A 24,785-nucleotide genomic window follows, 5' to 3' on the forward strand; every position below is an offset into this window, starting at 1 on the left:
AAAAGAGCAATAAAGTTTGAGGGGCATCAGATACAAGTTTTTCCATATTTATGCAATGAGACTTTACAATGGAGGAAAGAGAGGCATCAAGTTTGTCAAATATTGAAGAAAAATAACATTAACTACAGCTGGGGATATCCAGGTGTTTGTTTGTTTTTTGAGATTTTCTTACGGTGGAAGGTTTTACAGAGTTGAAACAAAGGAGGAAGTGATGGAGAAATTAAGGGAGCATGGAATCATCAATAAAGAAGATCTACAGGAGAAAGGGAAGCTGGATGAAGCAACAGGAGTTACATGTTCATTGTAGAGATAGTATATAAGTATTTGTAATTTTACAATATATCTTTGGGTGTAGAAATTAAAGGTAAAGATGGTAAAGGGAGGTGGAGTGGGCGGCCAAAGTCCGTGCAGGGATGGCTCCTCTTCCCCCCCTTCCTGGAGGCCCGAAGCGGTGGAGAGGAGGAAGATTTCCTGAAGAAGAGAAGGGGGACAATATATATGTATATGGGTGGGTAAGAGGTTATTTATGTTTTGGGTCAATATGCTTACTTTGTAGTCTTAGTTTTGTAAGATTTATTATGTTAGAGCACATACGGAGACCAAAGGGAATATGTAATATAAGGAATAGATGGGGAAATCATTGGAATGGAATGTACATGGCTTGGGGGGAAAATATAAATGAGGAAGAATTGAAAAATCAATTAACAAAGAGAAAATATATATTGTATTTTTACAAGAAACACATCAAAAGAAAGAAGGGGTGAATGAACTTAGGTTATATTGGGCTGATGTATATGAAAAGGTATTTAGTACAAGAGGGGTAGCAATCATGGTAGCTAAAAGATGTGAATTTAAGATAAAAGCCATAAAAAGGGATGATATAGGAAGATTTCTTATAATTCAAGGTTTGATCTATGGACAAGAGGTCACTTTAGCAAGTTTGTATGCACCTAATACAAATCAAAGAGAGTTTTATAATAGGGTATATAAAGAAATAGAAGAAATAAAAAAGGTTATGTGATAATGGCAGGTGATTATAATATGGTTATGGATATAGGAATTGATAAATCTAATCCATCAAAAGCAGAAATAAATTATAATAATACAGATTTAAGAAAATTTATTAATAGAAATAGATTAAAAGATGTTTGGACAGAATTACATGGTAATCAAAAGAGTTATACATATTTTTCTAGTAGATATAAAAATTTTACAAGAATAGATTATATATTTGTAACATCAGAAATATTATCTAAAATAACAAAAGCAGAGATAAAAATAATTAAAATATCAGATTATGCAATGGTAACTATGGAAATGGAAATAGAGTGTGATTATAAACAGGCAAGTAGATGGAGAATGAATTCAAGGATTTTTAAGAATAAAGAGATTGTAGAGAAAATGCGAAGAATTAAAAGACATGGACTATAAATGAAGAAGAAGGTAGTAATATAGGTGTAATATGCGATGCAATGAAAGCAGTGGTAAGAGGTTTAGGGATAAAATATTATAATATAAAAAACAAAAAGAGAAACATAAAAAGGTTGGAGGAGGAAATTAAAGAACTAGAGAGTAAATAGATAGAAAGTAGAGAGAATAGGATTATGTTAGAATTATTAGCTAAAAGAAAAGAGTTGTAAAATATTGAGTTAGAACAGGTTCAAAGAAATTAATTTATTTAAATAATTTAATTTAATTTAATTTAATAATATTTCTATACCGCCCTTCTCCCTGAGAACTCAGGGCGGTTCACAGGGCAAGAATAAAATACAAAGTTACAAATATTAAAAGGAAATTAAATAATTGCCCGATTTTAAAACAATTGATATGTTACAATTATAAAACCCCAAAGATACAATATTAAGAATACAAGAATAAAAAACCCCACCAATCCCCCATCAGGCTAGGCCGGCTTGTACAAACAAAAACGTCTTGAGATCGCGATGAAAGGAGCAAAGATCGGGTGCCATCCGGAGCTCTACCGGTAACTGATTCCATAGTTCCGGAGCGCCCACAGAGAAGGATCTCCCCCTGGGGGCCACCAATCGACATTCTCTGATCGGTGGCACCCTGAGGAGACCCTCTCTGTGGGAACGCACAGGGCGCAGGAGATTGATGCCGGCAGCAGGTGTTCCCTGAGGTACTCCGGACCCCTGCCATGTAGGGCTTTAAATACCATTACTAGTACCTTGAATCTCACCCGGAAGACAACTGGCAACCAATGCAGCTCACGGAGCAGAGGTGTAACATGGGAGTATCGGGAGACTCCCAACACAACTCTCGCGGCTGCATTCTGTACCAGTTGGAGCCTCCGGGTGGTCTTCAAGGGCAGCCCCATGTAGAGAGCGTTGCAGTAGTCCAGACGAGAGGTCACGAGCGCATGAGTGACCGTGCATAAATCATCCCGGCTTAGATAGGGCTGCAACTGGCGCACCCGGCGGACCTGGGCGAAAGCCCCCCTAGTCACAGCCATAGGGAATTTTATGAAAATAATAATAAAAATTCTAGAATGTTGGCTAGAGCCACACAAGTTAAAAAGGCAAAAAGCCTGATTGGAGTAATAAAGAATGAAAAGGGAGAAAGATGTCACATGATGAGAGAAAAATTGTTGATATTTCAGATGTTTTTTGAAAAGTTATATAAGGGAAAGGAAATAAATTTGAATGAAAGTTGGGCATATGTAGAAAAGAATTTAAACTATAAAATTCAAGAATATGATAAAGAAATAATGGAATCACAAATAGAAGAGGAGGAGTTACTGGAAGTTATTAATAAATTGAAAATAGGTAAAGCACCAGGGTTAGATGGACTAGACGCAGAATATTATAAAAATGTTAAAGAATTATTGGTGCCAAAGATGAGGTTAATGTTTAATAAAATAATGGAAGGGGAAATTATTCTAAGTTCCTAGAAGCAATCTCTGATAGAATTGATAGCGAAACCTAACAAAGATCTTACAAACCCAGGATCATATAGACCAATATCTCTTATTAATCAGGATGCTAAGATTTTTACAGCAATATTGACAAATAGATTGAATACATTTAAAGAGAATTATATTAAAAATGATCAGTGTGGATTTATAAGAGGTCAACAAATGTCAGGTGTAGTAAGAAGGGTATTAAATTTAGGATATTACATAAAAAATAAAAAATTAAAGGCTGGTTTGTTAGCACTAGACATTTTAAATCTTTGATTGTATGGAATGGCCTACATTGAAAACATTAATAGAGAAATTAAGCTTTGGAAATTTTTTTAATAAGGTGATAAATCAACTATACTCAGAGAACAAGGCAAGAATAGTCATAAATGATGGTGCTACAGAGACAATAACCTTAAGCCGGGGAACGAGATAGGGTTGCCCCTTATCCCCAGTTCTATTTGTATTATTGATGGAGGTTTTGGCAAATGCAATTAGGAAAGATTCATTGATTGAAGGAATTGGTGTACATAAAAAAACAACAATAAATTTATTTGCAGATGATACATTACTAACATTTAAAAATCCCATAGCTACTATAGAGAGGGTCTATTCACATTTGAATGAATTTGGGAAATATAGTGGATTGCAAATACACTGGGAAAAATCAGAAATGATGTTATATAACCATAGTAAAGAAGAAATGGAGGTATTGAAAGAAAAATATAAATTAAAAATGGTATATAGTATCAAATATTTAGGTACTGACATCTCCAAAAATATTCAAGAACTAAAGAAGATAAATTATTATTTTTTTAATTCCATTTATATCCCGCCCTTCTCCGAAGACTCAGGGCGGCTTACAAGCTTAGCAGTAGCCTTCATTCTATGTATATGCCTGCTTATTAGTGCTTTCATACACCCCCCAAGCGGCATTATTACAAAGTCAGCTTAATTGCCCCCAACAATCTGGGTCCTCATTTTACCTACCTCGGAAGGATGGAAGGCTGAGTCAACCTTGAGCCTGGTGGGATGCGAACCTGCACTAATTGCAGGCAGCTGGTGTTACTTAAGGAGGCATTAGCCCACTACTCCACCAAGGCTCTTATGAGAAGTTAAAGAAAGATATAAAAGATAAAATGGATAAATATGGAAAAGTAAAATTAAAATTATCATTGTCAGAATCCATTTATATTTCATTGCTAACTCCCTCTCTGTGCAAACCCAAATCTCACCCCCCCTTTACTGGATTCTGCCATTCCAAGGAGGAAAGAGAAGACAGGGGTGCTAATTGCCCCTTTTCTTTCCCTTTGATGTAATGTTTGTTTATTCAGCCTGCTTAGTGGCCATCACAAAAGACCGATGGAAGAAACCATCTCCTTCTGAACTTCAAACAAAGAAAGAGGGTGGGGAGAATTCCGGCTCTTGCGATGAAAGGAAATCCTCTCTCTATCTGATTTATGAACAAACAAAAAAGGTGGTGGTGGGAATTCTGGTTTGCATCTCTGGATGGAATGTGAAGGGGAGGAAGTAATAATGTTGCAAATGTACTGGTGGTTCTCCTTTTTCCCACAAGGGGTTTGACACCTGAGACTTGACTGATCCGGGACTGACCAAATCGACTGACGGGTGGGGTTATTACTCGGGGACACTTTAAAAGTATCGATATGTGAAACATCTTCAGATCGTGTCTATTATATCCACTGTCATCTATGTTTTAGTAAAAGTTCCTGCTTGGACAATCTTGTCTCCAAGAGTTTTTCTTTCCTAAGATGTGGATTGGAGTGGGTTCTGACAATCATGGTTCGGAAGAATTGCAGCAATAAAAATGAAAGTTTTACCAAAAATTATTTTTTTGTTCTGGATGATCCCAATTAAGTTTTCAGATCAAGAATTAAAAGAAATACAGAGATTGCTGGAGGTATATTGCAATGGAGGCAAGAAAGTAAGAATAAGCAAAGCTTTATGGTATGAACCATTAAAAAAGGGTGGGCTGGGTCTTCCAAATGTTATAAATTATTGAGTAGCTAATCAATTAAGGGTGGTCCCAGATATTATAGCAGATAGAGATTTATTATGGAGGGATATAGAATTGAATGAATTAAGGGAAATAGGCGATCCTATAGAAACATATTGGTTTAAAAAAGATATTAGAAAAATTGTTAAGAGAATCCAAAATCCCTTTTTAAAAAAACTCAATAGAATTATGGAATAAATGGAGATATTCATTAATGCCAGGAATTTCTCCTTTAACACCGGTAGTAGAAATGGAGAAATTGCCTAAGATTGAATTGAAAGATTGGATTAATATTTTTTTTAAAAAATCAGATATATAAATGGGAAGACTGGAGGAATAAGTTAAAGAATATAATACAATTAAATAATGTTTTATCAGATACAAAATTAAATTGGTTGAATTTAATACAATTAGAGAAATGGATAAAAATGGAAGAAAAATTTGAGGTGAAACATAGTTAACAAAATTTGAAATGATTATAAAAAAGTGAGGAAAATGAAGAATATATAGGTAAAGGAAGAATTGGGAAAATATACAGAATATTAACTGAACTAGAAGATCAGGCAAAAGGCTTAAAATTAATCTGGGAAACAGGTTTAGGAGAAATAAACGATAAAGATTGGAAAAATATTTGGAACAGAAGAGTATATAAGAATATGTCAGTTAGAGTTAAGGAAAATGTATATAAAGTGAGGAGGTGGTACTTAACACCACGTAAATTAAATCAAATAGATGTTCAATATACAAATATTTGCTGGAGGTGCGAGAAAGAGATTGGAACATATAAACAATTGGGATTGTGATAGGACACAAAAGTTATGGGACATGGTGTTTCAGGAAATTAGAGAACTTTTGAAGGTAAATTTATATATGTTACTGAGGATTGCATTACTGTTACTGGTGGAAAAACATGATATAAATGAAGCAAAAAAGGAATTGATTGTAAATTTGATAATGGCAGATAGATTAGTGATGGTTAAATATTGGAGACAGAATTGGGTTATTCAAAGAAATGAGTGGTATAATGAAGCATGGATTTATGGCAAGAAATGATAAATTAACAAAAGAAATTAAATTTTAAAAAGGGATGATTAAAGTAAATAATTATAATGAAATATGGGATGATTTTATAAAAACAGCCTTGCTCAAGAATATATGCTGTTTTGGAGGGGATAAGGGCACAATTAAAATAGATTGTACATTGTTAGTTGTTATATGAGAAGAAATATAGGTAATAAAAATGGTCTCCATGGGTGTGGGTACACTGTAGTATTTGTACTTTTTATACTGTTTTTTATTTAGATTTATATGTGTTAGGTTTGTATTATTTCCATTTGAATAAAATAAAAAATTTTAAAAAATGAATTTCCTTGCACAGAAAAGAATTTTTAGGGATTTACCCTCTAAAAGTAGATGTGGAGATGCGAATCAAGATATACAGAGGCTGTATATATGGTGGAATGTATGATAAAATTGAAAATTAAGTCCAAGTGAGAAGTAAACTTGAATGAATCAGAATATATCAAGCTACATCCCACCAAACTGGATAAATGTTTACAACATTTTGGAGACAATCCAACTGAATATTGCATCTTATTCCTTACATATCCCTTTCTATTTAGGGCAGGTCCTAAATCTTCAGTTGCCTATCTCTTCATGATGAGAACAAAAACAAAACAGTTATTATGATCAAATAAAAGATTCATTTTAATTTTCACTTCCAATGATATTTTTTCACTTCCAATGATCAGCCATAAGGCATGATTAGATCCACAAGACAGACCTTTTGCACTATGCACTCTGCCCCCTATATTTGTCAGCACTGTAAGTAAAATCTAGCCCGAATGACAGCTATAATAGTTCTTAATAACCTTATCCTCCATGAGTCTGTGAAAAATTCAAATTGATGCCCATTGCCACATGGTATATTACTGAAACTTAGTTGTACAAAGAAATATTTCCTGTTAACATTGCACAACCACCATTCAGGTTTAACGAATGATCTTAGTTCTAAGCATAAAAGAAAAAGAACATACTTGTCTCTGGCCATATGCCTTCTGTGCAATTATAATTTTTGCATTTCTATTTTGTCTCCCTAATGTTTTTTTTTAAGCTAAAGAGCCTCATACTTTGTGGAACTGCTTCAGTCCCTAGACAATTTTTGTTGCCCTTCTGGACCTTCTCCATCTATACCACATTATTTTTGAAACAAAGTGATCTAAACTGTATTATAACTATCTCAGTGGACATAATTCCCTTCACTCACATCTCAAATTCCTGCTGATTTAGTAGCAATTGGGGGAAAGGGAAAAGAGAGAGAGCGCACATCCTTCTCCAGCCAATGTATAATGCTGCATAATTGTGCTAGATGCAGTAGGCTTGGCCAATGTTGTTTTCCTAAGGCTAGGTTCTAGACAGAAGAAGAAAAACACAGTTATCTTTCATATGCTACCCAGCTAGCCAATTACCAAGAAACCAGGAAAGTGAGGTGGAGAAAAAGTATTAGGAGATTATTGGTATGCAGGGAAGTGGAAGATAAAAGCAGTGAACTTCTTCCCATCTTAGGCTGGAGAAAGACTAAATGGCTGTGATGAACATCGTGTATTTCAGGGAAACATTACATGTCATCATATCTCTCTATGTAATTACAGTAAGTTCTTCTCTTTTTGTTCCTTCCCATTCTGCCACATTTTTTTTCTTTTTAGGCTAAGCAATTGATGAAATTGATTTCCTGTTGCTTAGATTGCTCTAAAGTTTATACATGTTAATGGGATTACGTTAAATGGTGTGGAAGACAAGATAATGATAGGGAAAAGATACAATCCAAAAATAGTAGAACTGATCAGAGAGTAAAAAGTGGGCTAATTAAAAATGGTGCTTCAAAAAATAAATAAATAAATTCACAGACTTAAAAATAAGCACGGGATAGCCAGTATGGCTAGTTAAGGGTCAGTAAGATTTTAACCAGAGTAAAAAGCATGGTCAATTCAAGTAACAAAAAAATTTGGAATTCATGAGGAATATGGTAAAGAAATCTAGTTGAAGAATAATTGGGTGTCGAGAAAGTAAGTTAATGTAGCAAGTTCAACCACCTTATACAAATGATACTTAAATGTGTCAATACCCTTTTAAAGAAACTGCATCTTCATAGAAGCAGAAGGGATATGCCAGTAGCATGTCCTAGTACCATGTACAATTACCAGAGGATGCATCATAAATTACAGCAGAATGGTTGAACTCATTGGTCACCCTATTGATCATAGCAATTCTTAGAAATGTTATCTATTATATCAGACATGTCAAACTTGTGACATCACGTGATGTCGCACAATGTATCGGAGCTTTTTTGCCATTGCTGGCAATGGGGTGGGCGTGGCTTCCTGCGGCCGGCACTTTGACACCCCTGTACTATATTGTAAACTATATAATAAACAATTAAATAAGACATATCTGAGAGAGATTCTTTAACCAGATTGTGGCAAAGAGATTATCATCCCACAAATTATTTCATTCTTGCCTTTTGGATCAGATCCCTACATTTTCCATTCTTCTGATCAAAAATCTAGAAAGAATTTTTCAGAAGGGATTTCTTAATGTTTCTTTTCATTGAAACACTGCTAAAGTATGGCAACTATTAAACATTGCCATCCATAATTTTAGATGCCACCACTCCCAGATGCACTTTTTACATATCTGCAATAAATCCAGTATGCTAATTCTGGCAGCTGCAGGATTATGGGCCATTTAGACCAATTCAACTCCCATAGGGTAAATTCATTATGTATGTTGATATCACCTTACAAAGCTGGAGAAATGTCAAAACATGGTATAGGTTAGATAACTTATGAGTCATGTTCTCTTCAAGATTTAGGCAAAATATTGCTGGGACAAAGAATGAAAATAAACTCTATGAAGCTCTTAAGAATCACATAACAACATTCTGGGTATACATCAACTCCCAGTCAGATTAATAAGCACTTCAAAGCATCTAGATATTCATAGACCCCATTTGTAACAAGACCTTTAATTCTGCTAGGGCCTACGGTAATTTATTTTGCAATCACATGTTCAGGCAAGGAAAATAAAACAAAATCATCTTTTATTATTGGTCTAATCTAAAGAGCAGATTGTCCAGTTTGTCATTCCTGCCCTTTGTAATTAAATCATTGTTCCCTTGGTAAGTAGGCATTTTAAGTATGGTCCTTGGACAATCATAATTCTATTGAGGAAAATAAATATTCTCACTGTAACTATTTATCTCTTAATCAATTCATCAACATAAAAACACTGGGGGTTACTGTTACTTAAATAGGTCAAGTATCACAGCACCGAGGCCTGAACCCAAGAATAATATTTGAATTAATAGGCTTGCTTGTGATTTAAGAAGTCTGTGCTGTGGAATTATTCAGGATATAGCATATAACTTGCATATTTGTGGACATAAAGAAGAGGCTAAAGCAAATGTTTGCTATAGCAACAACTATTGAAAATGCAGCAAGCCTGTAGTAAAAGATTCCTGTTCCAGTATTATCTTTCTGCATGTGAAATCTGAAACCCAGAGCGAAGAAAGGATAGGAAGTCTGAATGGATAAAACAAAAATGTGTATCTTTGCATTTGCAACCATCCAAACTAAAGATCATCTTGATCATCTTTTTTATTTATTTATCAAATTTAGAAAACGCCCAACTCCCCCCCAAAAATGTATTCTGGTTAGTGTACAGGTAAAATATAAAAACTATAAATAAATATATGAGGCAAAGATAGTTAAATGCAAAGTTAAAAAGGCAGGGGGAGGATTTTTAGGCTGCTAACCAATCCATGCTGTGTGCTCTTCTGTGAGCCCTAAGCAAGATGGCAGGGCCAGGTTTTCAGACATTTCTGAAAAGCCAGGAGAGTGAGGAGTCCACCTTACCTTTGGGGGGAGAATGTTACAAAGGGTGGGGGCAATGACAGAGAAGGTTCTCTTTTTTGGACCCAAAATCAACCAAAATTCTTTAACTGTCGTGGTCCGCTATATACCCTTCCTGCCTGACTGGCTGACATATTTTGTAAACTGTCAAGAGTCCTGTTTGATTGTATCACAGTATAAAGCTAAAATGGCAAAGAAATAAATGATGCAGCCCTGCTTCTTTGAAACAATTTATTGCATGAGATCACCCTAGTCCTCACTCGGCTGGATTTTAGGAGAACCATTAAAACTTGATTTTTTTTAAGGAAACCTTTGGAAAGGGACCTAATTAAATCCACTGGGGATGTGCTGGGATGCTTTTATTCTCAGTAGCCTTAGTTCTTTAGTTATTATTTCTTATTGTGGTTTTGATACTTTATGATATGTTATTTATTTTATTTTAATTTAATGTTTTTTTTTAAATTTTATGTTTATTTCTGTTTAAAAAGCTGATTTCAACAAAATTAGGGAAAGCTTGGAAAGGATTCCATAGATAAAAAACTTGAAGAGAAAAACAACTCAAGAAGCTTCAGAAACTCTGAAAAATATGATTATAAAAGCCCAGTCCAGCACAATTCCAGAAAAATAAGAAATCTCAGAACAAACCAGCATGGTTGCACAAAGAACTCTCCAGTAAACTGAAACAAAAAAGGATAAATATAAAAAATGGAAAGAGTGACACAACTAAGGCAGAATACCAGCATGTAGCCTGAATCTGCAAAGATGAAAGCTAAGGCTCAAAATGAACTAAGATTTGCAACAAATGTCAAAAATAATTTAAAAAGTTTCTTTCAACATATAAAAAATAAGAAAAAAGTCAAAGAAACAATTGGTCCACTAATGGGAGAAGATGGCAAGGAAGTATCAGACAGCAGGGAGAAAGCAGAGCTGCTTAATACTTTCTTTGCATCTGTCAAAAAGAAAAACTGGCCCAACCTACCAAAAGCAACAATAAAAGACAGACTATGAATTCAAATTAAAATAGGCAAGGAAATGGTAACAGAATGCCTGTCCACTCTAGATGAGTTCAATTCACCAGGACCTGATGGATAATATCCCAGGGTTCTGAAGATACTGGCAGAACAATTGAACCATATCTTGCAAAGATCCTGGAGCACTGGGATCTTTTTTCCAGAGGACTGGGAAAAAGCTGATGTGGTTTCCATCTTCAAAAGAAGGGGGGAAAAAGCAGATCCAGGAAACTACAGACCAATAAGCCTGACATCAATACCTGAGGAGATCCTGGAAAAGATGTTCAAGCAACAAATCTCCGAATACCTAGAAGCAAATAGAGTTATAACCAGAAGCCAAGATGGGTTTGTCAAAACCAGATCATGCCAAACAAATCTTATTTCATTCTTTGAGTAACCATATTACTGGACCAGAGAAGTGCTGTGGACATAGTATACTTGGATTTCAGTAAGGCATTTGACAAAGTAGCCCTCAACCTACTTCTTGGTAAGTTAGAAAAATATGGGATAGAAAGTATCACCACCAGATGGATTCATAACTGGCTGATAAACCACGTGTAGTCCTTAATCGAACTACATCTACTTGGAGGGAAGTAAGCAGTGGGGTACTCCAAGGTTCTGTCTTAGCCCCAGCACTCTTCAATATCTTCATAAATGATTTAGATGAGGGAATAGAAGGGGAACTCATTAAATTTGCCGATGACACCAAGATGTCAGGAATAGTCAATGCCCCAAAAGATAGGCTCAAGACCTAGATGGGCCCTATCTATAAAAATGAAATTCAGTGTAAAGAAAAGCAAGGTTTTACACTTAGGAAAGAAAAACCAAATGTACAGGCATAGATTTGGTGAAATGTGGCTCAATATCGTTAACTGCGAGAAAGATCTTGGAGCCCTAGTGGACAATCACTTAAATATAAGCCATCAGTAGGCTGCAGCTGCCAAAAAAGCCAATGCAGTCCTAGGTTGCCTGAACAGAAGGATGAAATCAAGATCATATGAAGTGTTAGTACCATTTTATAAGGCCTTGGTAAGATCATACTTGGAATATTGCTTCCAGTTTTGGTTACCACAATGTAAAAAAGAAGTTGAGACTTTGGGAAAAAGTACAGAGAAGAGCAACAAAGATGATTATGGGGCTAGATGCTAAATCATATGAAGAACGGTTGCAGGAACTAGGTATGTCTAGTCTAGTGAAAAGAAGGACCATTATAGCGGTGTTCCAAGATTTGAGGGGCTGCCACAAAGAAGAAAGGGTCCACCTATTTTCCAAAGCACCAGAAGGTGAGGCAAGAAACAATGGATGGGAACTAATTAAGGAGAGAAAAAATATAGAACTAATAAAAAAATCCTGACAGAGACAACAATAAACAAGTGGAGTGGCTTGCCTTCAGAAATTGTGGGTGCTCCATCACTGTAGGCTTTTAAAAAGAGTCTGGAAAGCCATTTGTCTGAAATGGCATGGAGTCTTCTTCTTGAGCAGGGGATTGGACTAGTACACCTCCAATTCTATTATTCTGTTGTTTTTTATGTTCTAGCCCTTTTTACTATAAGAATGAAATATAAGACATTCGGAGTGTTGAGGGGAGGTGGGGGGATGGCATACTTGGAATTTTTCCACTTCTGCTCTTGCTTGGGAATTAGGGAGGGGGACTATCTTCAGAGATGGGACAGACTCTTTCCCAGCGAGTTTTTGCCAGGTTCCAAAGCTGTCACACTCTGAGTGTAAACTGTTATCTGCCTAGCACCTCAGTGTTCTCAAAACATCTTCTCAGCATCACATTGGCTACCAGTGAACTGGTCAGGGGTGGTGTTGTGATTGGGAAATCAAAAGAATTGCTTTATGCTTTGCACAGGACCTTCAGATTCCACCTGACTTTACTGCATTCAGTTTCTCTTAGTAATAGTTCTTTTGATTCAACTCAATGTATTCAAGAGTCTTACTTTCCACAGGGCCTGGCTGGGGCAGATCTGATAAGTTGTATGAATCCAAGTGGCATATGTATAAATATTCATTCACTCAAAGAGAAAAACTGAAATGAATGAAGAGAACACAACACCAACGTCTTATTTTGGCTGCCTATCACAGGCTCATCTAACATCAAGTTCAGTGGGATATTTTTATTCTAAAAATATGTGTATAAAATATAGATAGTCTTCATTTAGCAACCACAGTTGGGACTGGCAACTCAGCTGAATCAGTCACTAAGAAAAATCATATAACTATGAGTGTGCTTACAAACTTACTTCAACTTTCCTTTACATACTGCAAAGTTTGTAAATACAAGGACTGGTCACAAACTTACATTTTCATTACCATCAAATAGTCTCTAAATGAGTCAGTCACTAAACAAGGACTACCTGTAGTATATAAACATATTCTCTAAATAAATAAAGCATTACTCTCACTTTCCAAAACCAGCAAGGGTATATCCTTTTGGCTAAATGTTGTCCAATTCAAAGTCTGGTATCTTGAAGAATATGCAAGATGTCATGTTTAATTCCTGATTTTAAATTCCTTGGGGAAGTTCAGAAGATATTCAGCATAAGAAATCCTCAATTACTGCATCTGCATAAGAGGCAGTCAAAACACAGACATGAAGAAGTTGGGGATGGGAGAGATCAACAGAGTTCAGTAAGACACGGCAATGCAGCTGCTAGACAAGTACATTTAATATACAAAGTACAGATTCCACGACTTAGCCTCTCAGTAAATGATGCCAGGAATTAATTATCTAAAACATATCAACCCAGCCTTACAACTGAAATAAAATTCATATGAATTCTTAACATCCCCATCTCACCCTAGATCTCATCTGGATATTAATAACTAGTTTATTGCAAAGGCTGTAGAGGCAGGAATAATGTTCCTAACCATATGAGAGTTATGCCCCTCCTCTGTTTTCTATTTTCCTATGTATTACTTAGATTTTCATCTTGCTATTGTACCATAATTTCTAGCCATTCCCGTATACCTGCCAATTCCAAAAAGCACGAGTGTGAGCTGGTCGCTGTCCAACGTGCTGAAACTCCACGCTAAAATTCCAGTACCGAGCCGTGGTAGTTGGCAGATGGCGCCCTTCTGCATGTTGTCAGCATCCAAGCTCCTCTCCCCTCCCCCTCCCGAGAATGGATTTCTTCAGCACCCAAACAAACAGGACCTTTCAGTTGGATTCAGAAAATTTTTGCGCTTTTGTAGAACTTGTTCTGCTATGGGCTCTTCCTTGCTCCATAGCTCATTCTTCTCTTTTTCAAAGACGTACTCACCATGTTGACTTCAGAGACCATGTCTATACTGGCGATCTCTATTCTCATTCCAACATCAACAGGAGAACCTGGAAACCGAGATGGGTGATTTGTTGTGGGGTTTTTTTTAATGACCAGCTAAGGAAATGAATTGGAATCTTCATTTCCAGTTTTTTTGGGGGGGGACGAGGTTGAGACAGACACAGACAGAGAGGGGGGAGGGGAGAGAGAGAGAGAGAGAGAGAGAAAGAGAGAGAGAGAGAGAGAGAGAGAGAGAGAGAGATGGCATAATGGCATACTTCTGCCCATATATTGCACTCAGGGTGTAGTGATTGATTTAACACTTCTGTGAAAGCCAGAAGCTAACAAATCTGACTGCTGGTATAAAAACTGGCAACAAAGCCAATCTTTGTCCAATATGTGTGGTTGTAAACTTACATACTTTATTGTATATGTGTGTGTGTAAAAAAGAGAGGGAGAGACAAAAAAATAAGATATCTTTGGGATAGTATGCAGCAGCCCTTCACCAGTCTTAGCTGGTTTAATAAAGCTAAGCAGAATCCTATCTGGACAAGCTTGTAAACTAGATTAAGTAATTTAAAAATACCGGAAGAAGGCAATGGTAAACCACTTCCGAATGGTTGCCAAACAACCGTGACAGTTACACACATAGATAAGTTCGACTCGGAGAAGTCTTCCCCTTCAATTCCTGAGACTGGACGAGCTACTTAGCACGCAGGTTGATTTAATATTCTTGCCAGCCCTCTGCCTCTGAAGGGAAGGCAGCGCACCGCGTCGTCTCCTAAAAAAGAAAACAAATCAGTGGAGAATTACCTCCAAAATCCGGTCTTAAACGAATGTCGTATCCTTTGAGCAATCGGTCCACCGTCTCTTTCACGTAGGACATGTTGCTGGGCTCGTTCACGCTAAACAAGGCAGAAAGAGGGAAAGTGATTTAGGACGAAGGAGATACCCTCCCGCTCCCGGCCACAATCTATTTATCCTGCCTTCCAGACAGGGGGGAGGGGAAAAAATGGTTCGAAATCATTGAGGGGGCTCAGGAAGGAAGGCGATGCATCCTGCACCATACACGGGCAGGCCAACACACGGGGGGGGGGGAGAGACAGGCAGACAGACACGCACGCACGCATATACACAGATACCCACCCCACATATGCGCCTCCTTGCGCCCAAACGCCCTTTCTCACCTCTTGGCATAGGAGACCACAGCTATCATCACCGGGAAGACAAAAATCCCCGCGCCTTCTCGGAGCTGAACTGCCCACATTCCTTCCTCCTGGTGAACAGCGGATGCCTTTTTTATCCCCTCCCCCCTTCTCACTCTCCGCCCCACCCGCGAAGATTCAAGGAATGCAACTTTCAAGCCACAGGCAGGTAGCCGCCGCCGCCGCCGCCAAGAGCGTCACGCATGCGTGGCACTGATCCAATATCTGAAGATTCCAGTCAGCGTTGCCACTAGGCCGGTCAAATGAGCCGCGCCGGAGGGCCCTGCTCCCTCTGCGAAGGGCGGCCCTCTGAAAGCTCTTCGGCCCGACAGAAGGTGAAGACCAGCCTACTGAAGCTCATCGCAGCTGGGCAGCGACAACGCCATCCCTCCGCCGGTACCACTTCTGTCCGTACCGTTGGTTGGTAAAACGGGAGCCAGTTTAGAGCGCAGTCGACCACGTTATATCGCCCAGCTACCGCTGGGTGACGCAATCCCCATTTCATCGCTGCTGGTTTATATCGCCAGAGTCCACCATTAGCTTCTTTCAAGCTACTTCTCTACTTCTCTACTATGAGGACCCAGATTGTTGGGGGCAATAAGCTGACTTTGTAATAATGCCGCTTGGCAGGGGCCAAAAGCCCTAATAAGCAGGCATATACATAGAATGAAGGCTATTGCTAAGCACATTGGTTTGTGCTTAAATTGTAAGCCGCCCTGAGTCTTCGGAGAAGGGCGGGATATAAATGGGATTAAAATAAAAAATAAATAAATACTACCCTATCTATGGCATGGCCCTGGTGCCGGTTGTCTTCTATCCAGCTACCTATCAAATCCACTGTTCAGTTTTAGAGACTATACATAAGAAAGAGCTAAGGCAAGCAAAGCAGTTCTAAATAACAATCTCTCCTTCTTTCTAAGGTTCCTTTAAAAAAAGGATGAGGGGAAATAAGTAATTTGACTTCCATCAGATCAGAATCCCCTAAGCAACAGGAAGGTTTGCACCTACAACAAGAGATGATAACCTGTACATTCACTCATTGTGGGCGTGGGCAATACAATAGTACTTAAGGATTCTGGTCCTTTCCACTTTGGTGATTTATAACATCTTCCAGCACCACTGGGCCACCACTGTGGCATATGTTGCTAAGAAAGATGGACTTTATTTTGCCACAGCAAAAGTTGGAGGTGCCATAAGATGCTAGAAATCATTAGTGTGGAAAAGGTCTTCCCCTGCACTCCTCTTCTGAATAATAGGGTGGTGAAACTGGAACAATTATTCATCTCGCCATTGCTGTCAGCTCTGCCTGGCTTGGCTGGGGCCTCACAGGCATACTGCCAACAAAAGAAGAGGGGAGGGAGGGTGAAAGGGCAATAAAGCTTTGTATGTACGTGATCGGAAATCGGAAGGGGGGGAATGACAGGTGAGAAGGACCAGAGCAGCTGGATCCTGTTTGTAACAGGATCCCTGGCCATGGCCAGGCACCTTGAGAAATATGTGGAATACCTTCAAACATCTCAGAGTTCTCGAAACATCTCAGTCAGCTTTGGTTGGCTGGAAACAGACTGGTCATGTAGGGAGGGATGGGCTGGGAGCAAGTCTACATCTTATTTTGCATCCAGCGAGCATGGTGATTTCAGAGCTGGCTTGAATTTAATGCAACCAACCCACTTAGTAAAAGAACCCTTTGCTTTAATCAAATGGAGTCAAAGGCTTTTCTTTCCTAAGGGATTGGATTGGGGCAGGTCTGACATTAAACCAGCTCTGCAGTTGTGGTCAACCCAAAGAGGAAACTGCCTCTATCATGGGAACTGTGCAAATGATATTGTCTCAAGGGAGCAACCAGGAAACGGTCAAGGCCTGGGGGAAGAAGCATCCTCAAGACCTCCTCCTGGCAGGCTGGATCAATCCAATGACTGGGAGAGAACAATTCACCAAGACCCCAAAGGTCCCTTGGGGTCAGGGGAAAAGGAAGAAAAAGAAGAGAAGCTCATGGGAATGACATTCACCGAGGCAGCCGCCAGTGAGAGATCCAAGTGAAACTGAGCAATTGGAGGAAGAATCAAGCACAGGTGAGCCGGAGTGAGAGGACTGGATGCTGGAGTAAGTCATAAAGTTCCTGAGGGGGGCTTTTGGTAGTCTCAAAGCTTGAAAAGCCTTAGCCTGGGCAGTACATCTCATTGACCAGCCAACTGCAGCCACAGCAAGTGAGGGGCCAACTACCTCTGCCACTGCAATGGTGGTAGCAGTGAGCCCCTCGGCAACTGCAACCACCCCAGTGCCTAGCACCACAGCCCAGCCTGCACCGGCTGCAGGAGCAGCGCCAGCAAAGTGGAGAGGTCCCCAGACACCAGCCCTGTGAATAAAGTTCAATGGAGACTCCAAGCAATTGGGGTTCTTTTTGGCACACATTTAAACATACATACAAGAGTATGGTCCAGAAATAGCAACCGAAGGGGCTAAAGTGTGGTGTGTGATCATCCCCATAGAACTGGTGGTTCAATCCTTGGGGTGAAAAGGGAAACCAGTAGCCCTACTGGACTCGGGGGCAGGAGATGCCTGATGAACCCTGCCCTGGTCAAGACACTGTGTGTGAGACTCAAACAGCTTAAAGTGCCCATAGCTTTTTGCCAGCTGGACAGCAGGGGGGGGGCAGCAATATTTGTTACCAAACCAATAGAGATGAGGATGGGTGCACATATGCAGACCCTGAACTTCATCGTAGACCTTTGTCTTGGCTCCAGAAATGGAACTCCTGTGTGAACTGGAGGAGGGTGCTACTAAAAATCCAGCTTGTCAGCTGTGAAGGGGGAGCAGGCTGAGGTTGCACCCAGGAGTTCTCGGGACATCTTTCTTCTCCAATGGGGAGGAATGGCGCCATCTGTGGGTGTTGCAGTTGTGAGAACTGTCTAGGTCAATTTACACCACCTTGGTTAGCACGTACCACTGGTGGAGGGTTGGGGGGGCTCCTTGCAAGATGCAGCTGTTGTATACATCAACATTGAGCCCATCTTGGAAGCATTCTATCAGGATGTCTTCTGGCCAATCAGCTAGGTGGCAGGCTAGATCACAGAACTCTTGATTGTAAGCTGTGATCTGTCTGCAACCCTAGTTGATGGTTGGGCAAGAGGGTCCTCAAACTTCTTGCACAGGGCCATCATGAACCAATCAAAGCTCCAGAGCTCTGGTGCATCATCATTGTGGAGGGAGACCATCCACTCTACTGCATTGCCTTCCAGAGTCATGGTGACGCATCTGACCCAGACTGCCTTGGTAGACAGGTCTGCCTTGTACTCCTGCATGTAGTTCCACACTTGGGTAAGAAAAAAACCACAGCTGTTTTGAGTCTCCTCCATATTTCAGACCCAGGGTTGGGGGGCTTGGCACCACTTGTCTTTGGAGGATGGCTCCCCCCTTGGGACAAAAGCTGCGCTGCTTGATCGGCTGGTGGCAGGGCTGCCTGACCTTGAGCACATCCCAATGAGATTGCTGACCCTCTGAACATGGCTGCTTGCATCACAGCACCATCTCCCATTGATTCTGGCCCCATTTGAGGTTTGGCTAACTGGACTAGAACTTTTTTGGCTCACCTGGTCCCAAAAGCATCTCTCAGTACTCTTCAAGCTTGCTCCATTAGGTCCTTCTGCTTGGCCAGCTCCCCTTGGATTTCTTCTTTGCCCCAACCACCACACCACTCTTGTCACCAGGCTCCGCAGCTTACACCAAGGGGTTTTCCCTCTACTTCCTCATCTTTTGTTCCCAGGGTAAGCAACCACACCTCCTCACTGATACATTCCCCAGCCATTTGGGTTCTTCTTTTGGGCAATGTGGTTTGGCAGGGGGGCCCTGCGAGCTCCAGTCTCTTCCAAGCCACTTTTCTGGCTTGTCATTTTTTTGCTCAGTCCCCTCAGTAGACATTGATCTCCTGGTTGACTGTTACAGCAGAGCTTGCCTACTGTCAGACTGGTCACAGCCTGTTCCCTAGGAAAGAATGAGCCTTGACTCCATAGGTGTTAGAGAAAAGGTACTTTTACTAGAGATGGTGAGTGCAGTGTGAGCGAGGCAAGCTCTGAAGAAAAACTGCAAAAAGCATATATTGAAAACAATCCTCAGTGTTCAAAACCCTCCCCCCCAGTGAAAGTAGTCCAGTCAGGCTCTGTTCCAATGTTTTGGGAACCTTTTCCCAGGGCTGGCATCCTTGAAAGCAGGAAGATAGCTTGGTTTAGCACATTTAATTCCTGTTCATACTCCCCAAATTCCTACAGCATTCTTTCACACCTCCAGCCCTCTTCCTGTCTCAAATGCCCCCTCTCCCTTGGCTATGGTAGTTGCTAGAGAGCTTCAAAGAAAGTGAAGATAGGCATCTGACACCATAATTCAAAAGTGACAGGGCACTTTGGCTTCATAAAAGCCCTGCACTTTATCAAGTGGTAATTTTGGTGGCTGTCACTGAAAAAGGACATAGACAACTATGTGACTAGTTGCCCCATTTGTGCCTCTGCCACGAGACAACCAGGGAAAACACCTGGGATTTTCCAGCCAGTAGCAGACCCCAAAGCCCCATGGACTGTCAACTCTACAATGAACCCAGCTGCAGCCATTTTTGTCATTCTATGTTGCCACAAGAAAGGAAGGGGGAAAAGGTATTTCTGGTAGTGTAAACATGAGCAAATCTTGTGGGAACCAAGGTCATTCCCACACCATAGTGGAAGAGGAGGACCTTTTAGTCACAAATCCCGCCAAGTCATTCTATTGGAAAGCATTAGTAGAGGGGTAGGAATTGTTACATTGTATTACTTTGATTCTAGGAGGGAAAGTTTAAATTTAGTTTCATTTTTGACTGTGCCGTTGCTATGTATCCAATAAACATGTTCTTTGAGGAATTTTCCTGCTTCGGAGTTCTAATGTCATGGTTCTGATAGATGAGACCAGTAAAAGCAGAACTCCAAGGCCAGAGGTTTCCTTAAAGAACATGTTTATTGGCTACAAAGTATCGGCACAGTCAAAAGTGAAACCAAGTCTTGAATTCCCTCCAAAGTGTTACAATGTTACAAAGTTGAACTTCCCATCCCAACACTATGCAATCAACTACGTTCCCCAATAGAATACTTTGGTGGGCTTTCTAATGGAAGGCTCAGCCTGCCAAATTCCCAAGCAGCGATGACCTTGGTTCCCACAGGACAAAATATTGTTTAGGCTAACATGAGGACCCAGATTGTTGGGGGCAATATGCTGACTTTGTAATAATGCCACTTGGGGTGTGTGTGAAAGCCCTAACAAGCAGCCATATACATAGAATGAAGGCTACTGCTAAGCTTGTAAGCCGCCCTGAGTCTTCGGAGAAGGGCGGGATATAAATGTACTAAAAATAAATAAAAATAAAAATAATTAAAATCACCCATTCTCCCCCTCCCAGTCCTGTGGCAACCAAAAATGAAACCAAATGGCTTCAGCCAGGATTATTGCAATGTTGATAGTTGGGTCCCATAGAGAGAAAACCAATCCTGCAGATAAACAAAAGTTAGAGTTAGGAACCTCCCCAAAACCTATGAAGATGTTTATCAAAAAAAGTCTGTATTCATCTATCTGCCTTGACATCAACACTTTTTACTCAAGTAGCTTCTGATAGTGGGTATCCCTTCCACTGAACTAAATACTCTAATTTCCCTTTCTACAATCTAGAATCAAGAATTCATTTAATTTCATAATGTGTTTTCCCCTCCATCAAAAGGGGACCAGGTGCTTTCTTAGGAACCGGGCTTAAGGGGGATTTTAGTAAGCTGCAGTGGAAAACAGTGTGGATTTTCCCCAACAGACGAAGGAGTTTTAATTCTACTGTAACTAGGTTTATAATCCGAACTATGGGGAAGTGACTGAGGAATTTTGGTCCTAATTTTTTACTAGGTATTTTGTAGAGAGATAGACTCTCTCCCACACATGAAATGGCTTCTGAGGAGACCATTTCTGGTCTGCCTGTTTTTTTGTAAATTTTTGAGGCTTGCACTAAAGCTTTTTTTTTACTTGTCCCAAACAGTTCTCCAGGAAGTCACCCACTGATCTAAGGTTTGAGAGGTGGGAGGCTCCTGTGGGTACTCAGGCATAGGAATGGATTCTTGACCAGTAGCTATTTTAAAAGGAGTAAGTCTAGTGCTGTTATGTATGGTATTATTATAAGCTATCTCAGCAAAAGAGGGAATGAATTGCAGGTAGAAGTTTGCCAATCCCAAAAAACTTTGAAGTTGCTTACTGGTCCATGGGGGCTGCCATTCTAGCATAGCATTTAGCTTGGCTGGATCCATCTCCACTCCTTCACTGGAAATTCTGTATGCCAGGTAGTCTAGATGCATTTGATGGAATTCACATTTGGAGAGTTTTGCATAAATTTGGCTTTCAGCAGTTTTCAGAGTACTTCACACACTAATTTTACATGCTCTGCCATGGTCTCGGTGTAAATGAGGATGTTGTCAAGATAAACTAGAACCCCTTTATACAGGTGGTCATGCAGCACTTGATTGATCAGTTGCATGAATACAGCAGGGGCCCCTTGAAGACCAAAAGGCATAACATTAAATTGAAAACTCCCCAGGGGGCTGTTAAAAGCTGTTTTCCACTTATCTCCTTCTTTAACCCTCACTCAATAGTATGCTTCTCTTAGGACTAACTTAGTAAAAAAAAACCTTTCCATTTGCCAAATGGGCCAGCATGTTTTTCATTAAGGGCAGGGGGTATATATTCTCCATGCTGACAGCATTTAACCCTTTAAAATCAATGCACAGCCTCAGCGATCCATCCTTCTTCTCTTTGAAGAGCACAGGGGCAGCTACACAGGATTTAGCTGGCTGAATGAATCCCCTGGCCAAGTTCTTATTGATATACTCTCACAGTTCTTTCAACTCTCATTGGGGGTGGGTCATAGAGTACATTTTGGGCTTAGAAAGTTTGGTACCTGGCAAGATCTCAATGGCACAGTTATTCGGTGGGGGGGGTAGAATGTCACATTCCTTCTCACTGAATGCATCAGTTAAGTCCCAGTATTCACCTGGGATGAATTGAGTCCCAGGTGGGGGGCCTATGATGTCTCAGAGTCTCAAGGGATTGCCCTTGGTCCTCCTTTGCAGTAGCCCTGTGCATTTCACTGGCCGGAGTAGGAAGCAAGGGCTCCATCGCTAACCTCAAAGTCCTCACTCCATTTTCCCAACAGATCATAGAACACCACTTATCAAGCCAGGCCAATCCCAAAATTACAGTCTCAGTCATTTTGGGATCACTATGAAGTGGATGATTTCCCAATGCCCCCCCCATTTCCAGGCACACTGGTTTGGTTAGGTGAGTGGCAGGAGCTCCCCCTATAAGAGATCCATCTGCCTGTTCAAACCTCATGACTATGGGCAATAATTTGCCTAGCTTAAGTACCATGGGGAGGTTGATTAGGCATCTGGTACAGCCTGAGTCAATTAAAACATGCAAGTCCATTTGGGCACCTGTCTTAGGAACTAAAAGCCTCACAGAGATGGCAAAAGGCAGGATGGGCTGACTCACTATCGGGTCATTTTTGCCCTCATCATTGCTTCATAAGGGGCAGGTGCAGGCAAGTGTTCCACCATGGTCTGCTGTTTCCTCTGGGGGTGTGTGTGAAGTGACCCACACAGCTTGCTTTTGGTTAGCCCAGGGGTAGGCAACCTTGGCTGACTCAGGAATTCTGGGAGTTGAAGTCCACGAGTCATAAAAGAGCCAAGGTTGCCTACCCCTGGGTTAGCCCAATTCAATTTCTCTTGCACTGCGCAAGGTTTTCTCTTGGGCTTTGTGGAGGTACCAGGTGCACACTTAGCTGGAGGAAATGGGACCAGACAATCAGCTGCTCGATGTCCAAGCTGCCCACATCTGAAACACCTGATCAGGGTTCCCATAGGTGCTCGAGGAAAACCAGAGGCTGTGATAGGTTGGGGACATCAGGTCACCTGGTGTCTTTCTTGGGTCTGCCTCAGTCTGGACTCCATTGCTGCAGGTCTCTGGTAATGGTCCATCTTGATGTCTAAGGTTATAGCCAGGCACTACCATTCACTGAGCTGATCAGGGATCCCCCTGTAGGTGCACGCATAGAATAACTCACTGTCTAATCTTGCCTTGAAGTGGAAAATTAGCGATTGCTCAGGACACTGCCTGATCCATCCAGCCACCTTCTGAAATTCTCTTACATATTTTTTGCTGGCCATCCCCTCTGCTTCAAGTTATGGATGTCCTTTTCAGCTTGCAGGGCTTGGCATTCGTCTTTGAGTCTGGCTCTCAGCTCACCCATAAACTGTTGTGATTCCTCACCAGCCAGTGTGTAAAGTAGTACTATAACTTCATGGGATCTTGATTCTATCTTCTGTTAATGAAGCTTTGGGGTGATGATTGATCCTTGAGTGCCAAAATGACAATGAAAATACAATTAATAACTTGAATATTGCCTTTAAGAATTTAGCATGGATTAGTTCCTGAAGGTATAAACTGGGCTGTGATTCAAATTGAACACCATATAAGATCTGTGTTACTCTTCTGTCTAAAAATTTAAAATGCTACAGTTAACTGAATAACTCAAGACAAAAAAAGTCACATTACAGAATGTTGTTGTCAGGACCCACTTCAATCCCACATCTTAAGAAAGCAGAACTCTTGGAAGTGATTTCTTCCAACAGGAACTTTTATTAAGAGTAGTTGATAGCAGGCATAATAGACAGGATCTGAGATTTCCCATGCAGAACGATAGGTTAAGGTATCCTCAAGCAAGACCTCACCCTGTAGTCCATCCGGCCAGTGTGGGACGACCAATCCCCAGGTATTAGGTCCATTGTGGGAAAAGGGGAGATAACATCGGTCCGTCTCCAGATCATACAGCAATGGTTGACGGCTCTTCACACCTTCCTCTGGGATCATAGAAACAAACCAGGCATGGAAGTTCCATTCTTTATTCTTTACCTTGTTCTAGCTGACAGTTTAGGGAGATAAGTTTGGAGAGAGATATAATGCAGGGCAGCAAGATGTTACATTGTAGTGGATCGAGAAAGCAAAGGCAATAAATAAAAGCAAAAGGTTACATTGTAGCTGATAGAGGAAGCAGAGGCAATAAACCCACAGGCACATCCCCCTCCCACTTGGGAGTATGGCAGAACCCAGGGAAAGGTGATATTTGCTTTTGGGTTAGTGGGGATAGATAGAAATGAAATAGCTATGGGTTCTGACATCCTGCCCCCCTTAAAATAGGAGAGATCCACCTGTAGAGAGAACAAAACAGGTATATACGTTAGTCAGGTTTGTTGGGAAATTCTGTATGAAACTATTTTAGCAGTTTGGGTGCTCTAACATGTCGTTTGTGGACCCACTCATTCTGTGAAGAGGGAAGGTGTTTCAACACTACTAGGTATTGAGTTGCCCCATGGGACTTCCTAGAATCTAGAATTTCTTTTATTTCGAAGTG

The 24,785-nt window shown here is 40.4% G+C and overlaps 1 protein-coding gene across 1 annotated transcript in view; it reads right to left on the reverse strand.

Annotated features, from left to right (window-relative positions):
• Positions 1-15,390, reverse strand: part of GABRB1 (gamma-aminobutyric acid type A receptor subunit beta1) — a gene marked incomplete at its 5' end in the record, with an annotated part of 140,821 nt that extends 125,431 nt beyond the window's left edge. Inside the window, 3 exons of the mRNA XM_083366933.1 lie at positions 14,124-14,191; positions 14,937-15,028; positions 15,311-15,390. Coding sequence (XP_083223059.1) covers positions 14,124-14,191; positions 14,937-15,028; positions 15,311-15,390 — 240 coding nt within the window. The remainder of the gene's footprint in view (positions 1-14,123; positions 14,192-14,936; positions 15,029-15,310) is intronic.
• Between the last annotated feature and the right edge of the window lie 9,395 nt (positions 15,391-24,785).

The sequence above is a fragment of the Vipera ursinii genome (genome assembly GCF_947247035.1).
Source record: "Vipera ursinii genome assembly, chromosome: 7".
Lineage (NCBI taxonomy): Eukaryota > Metazoa > Chordata > Lepidosauria > Squamata > Viperidae > Vipera > Vipera ursinii.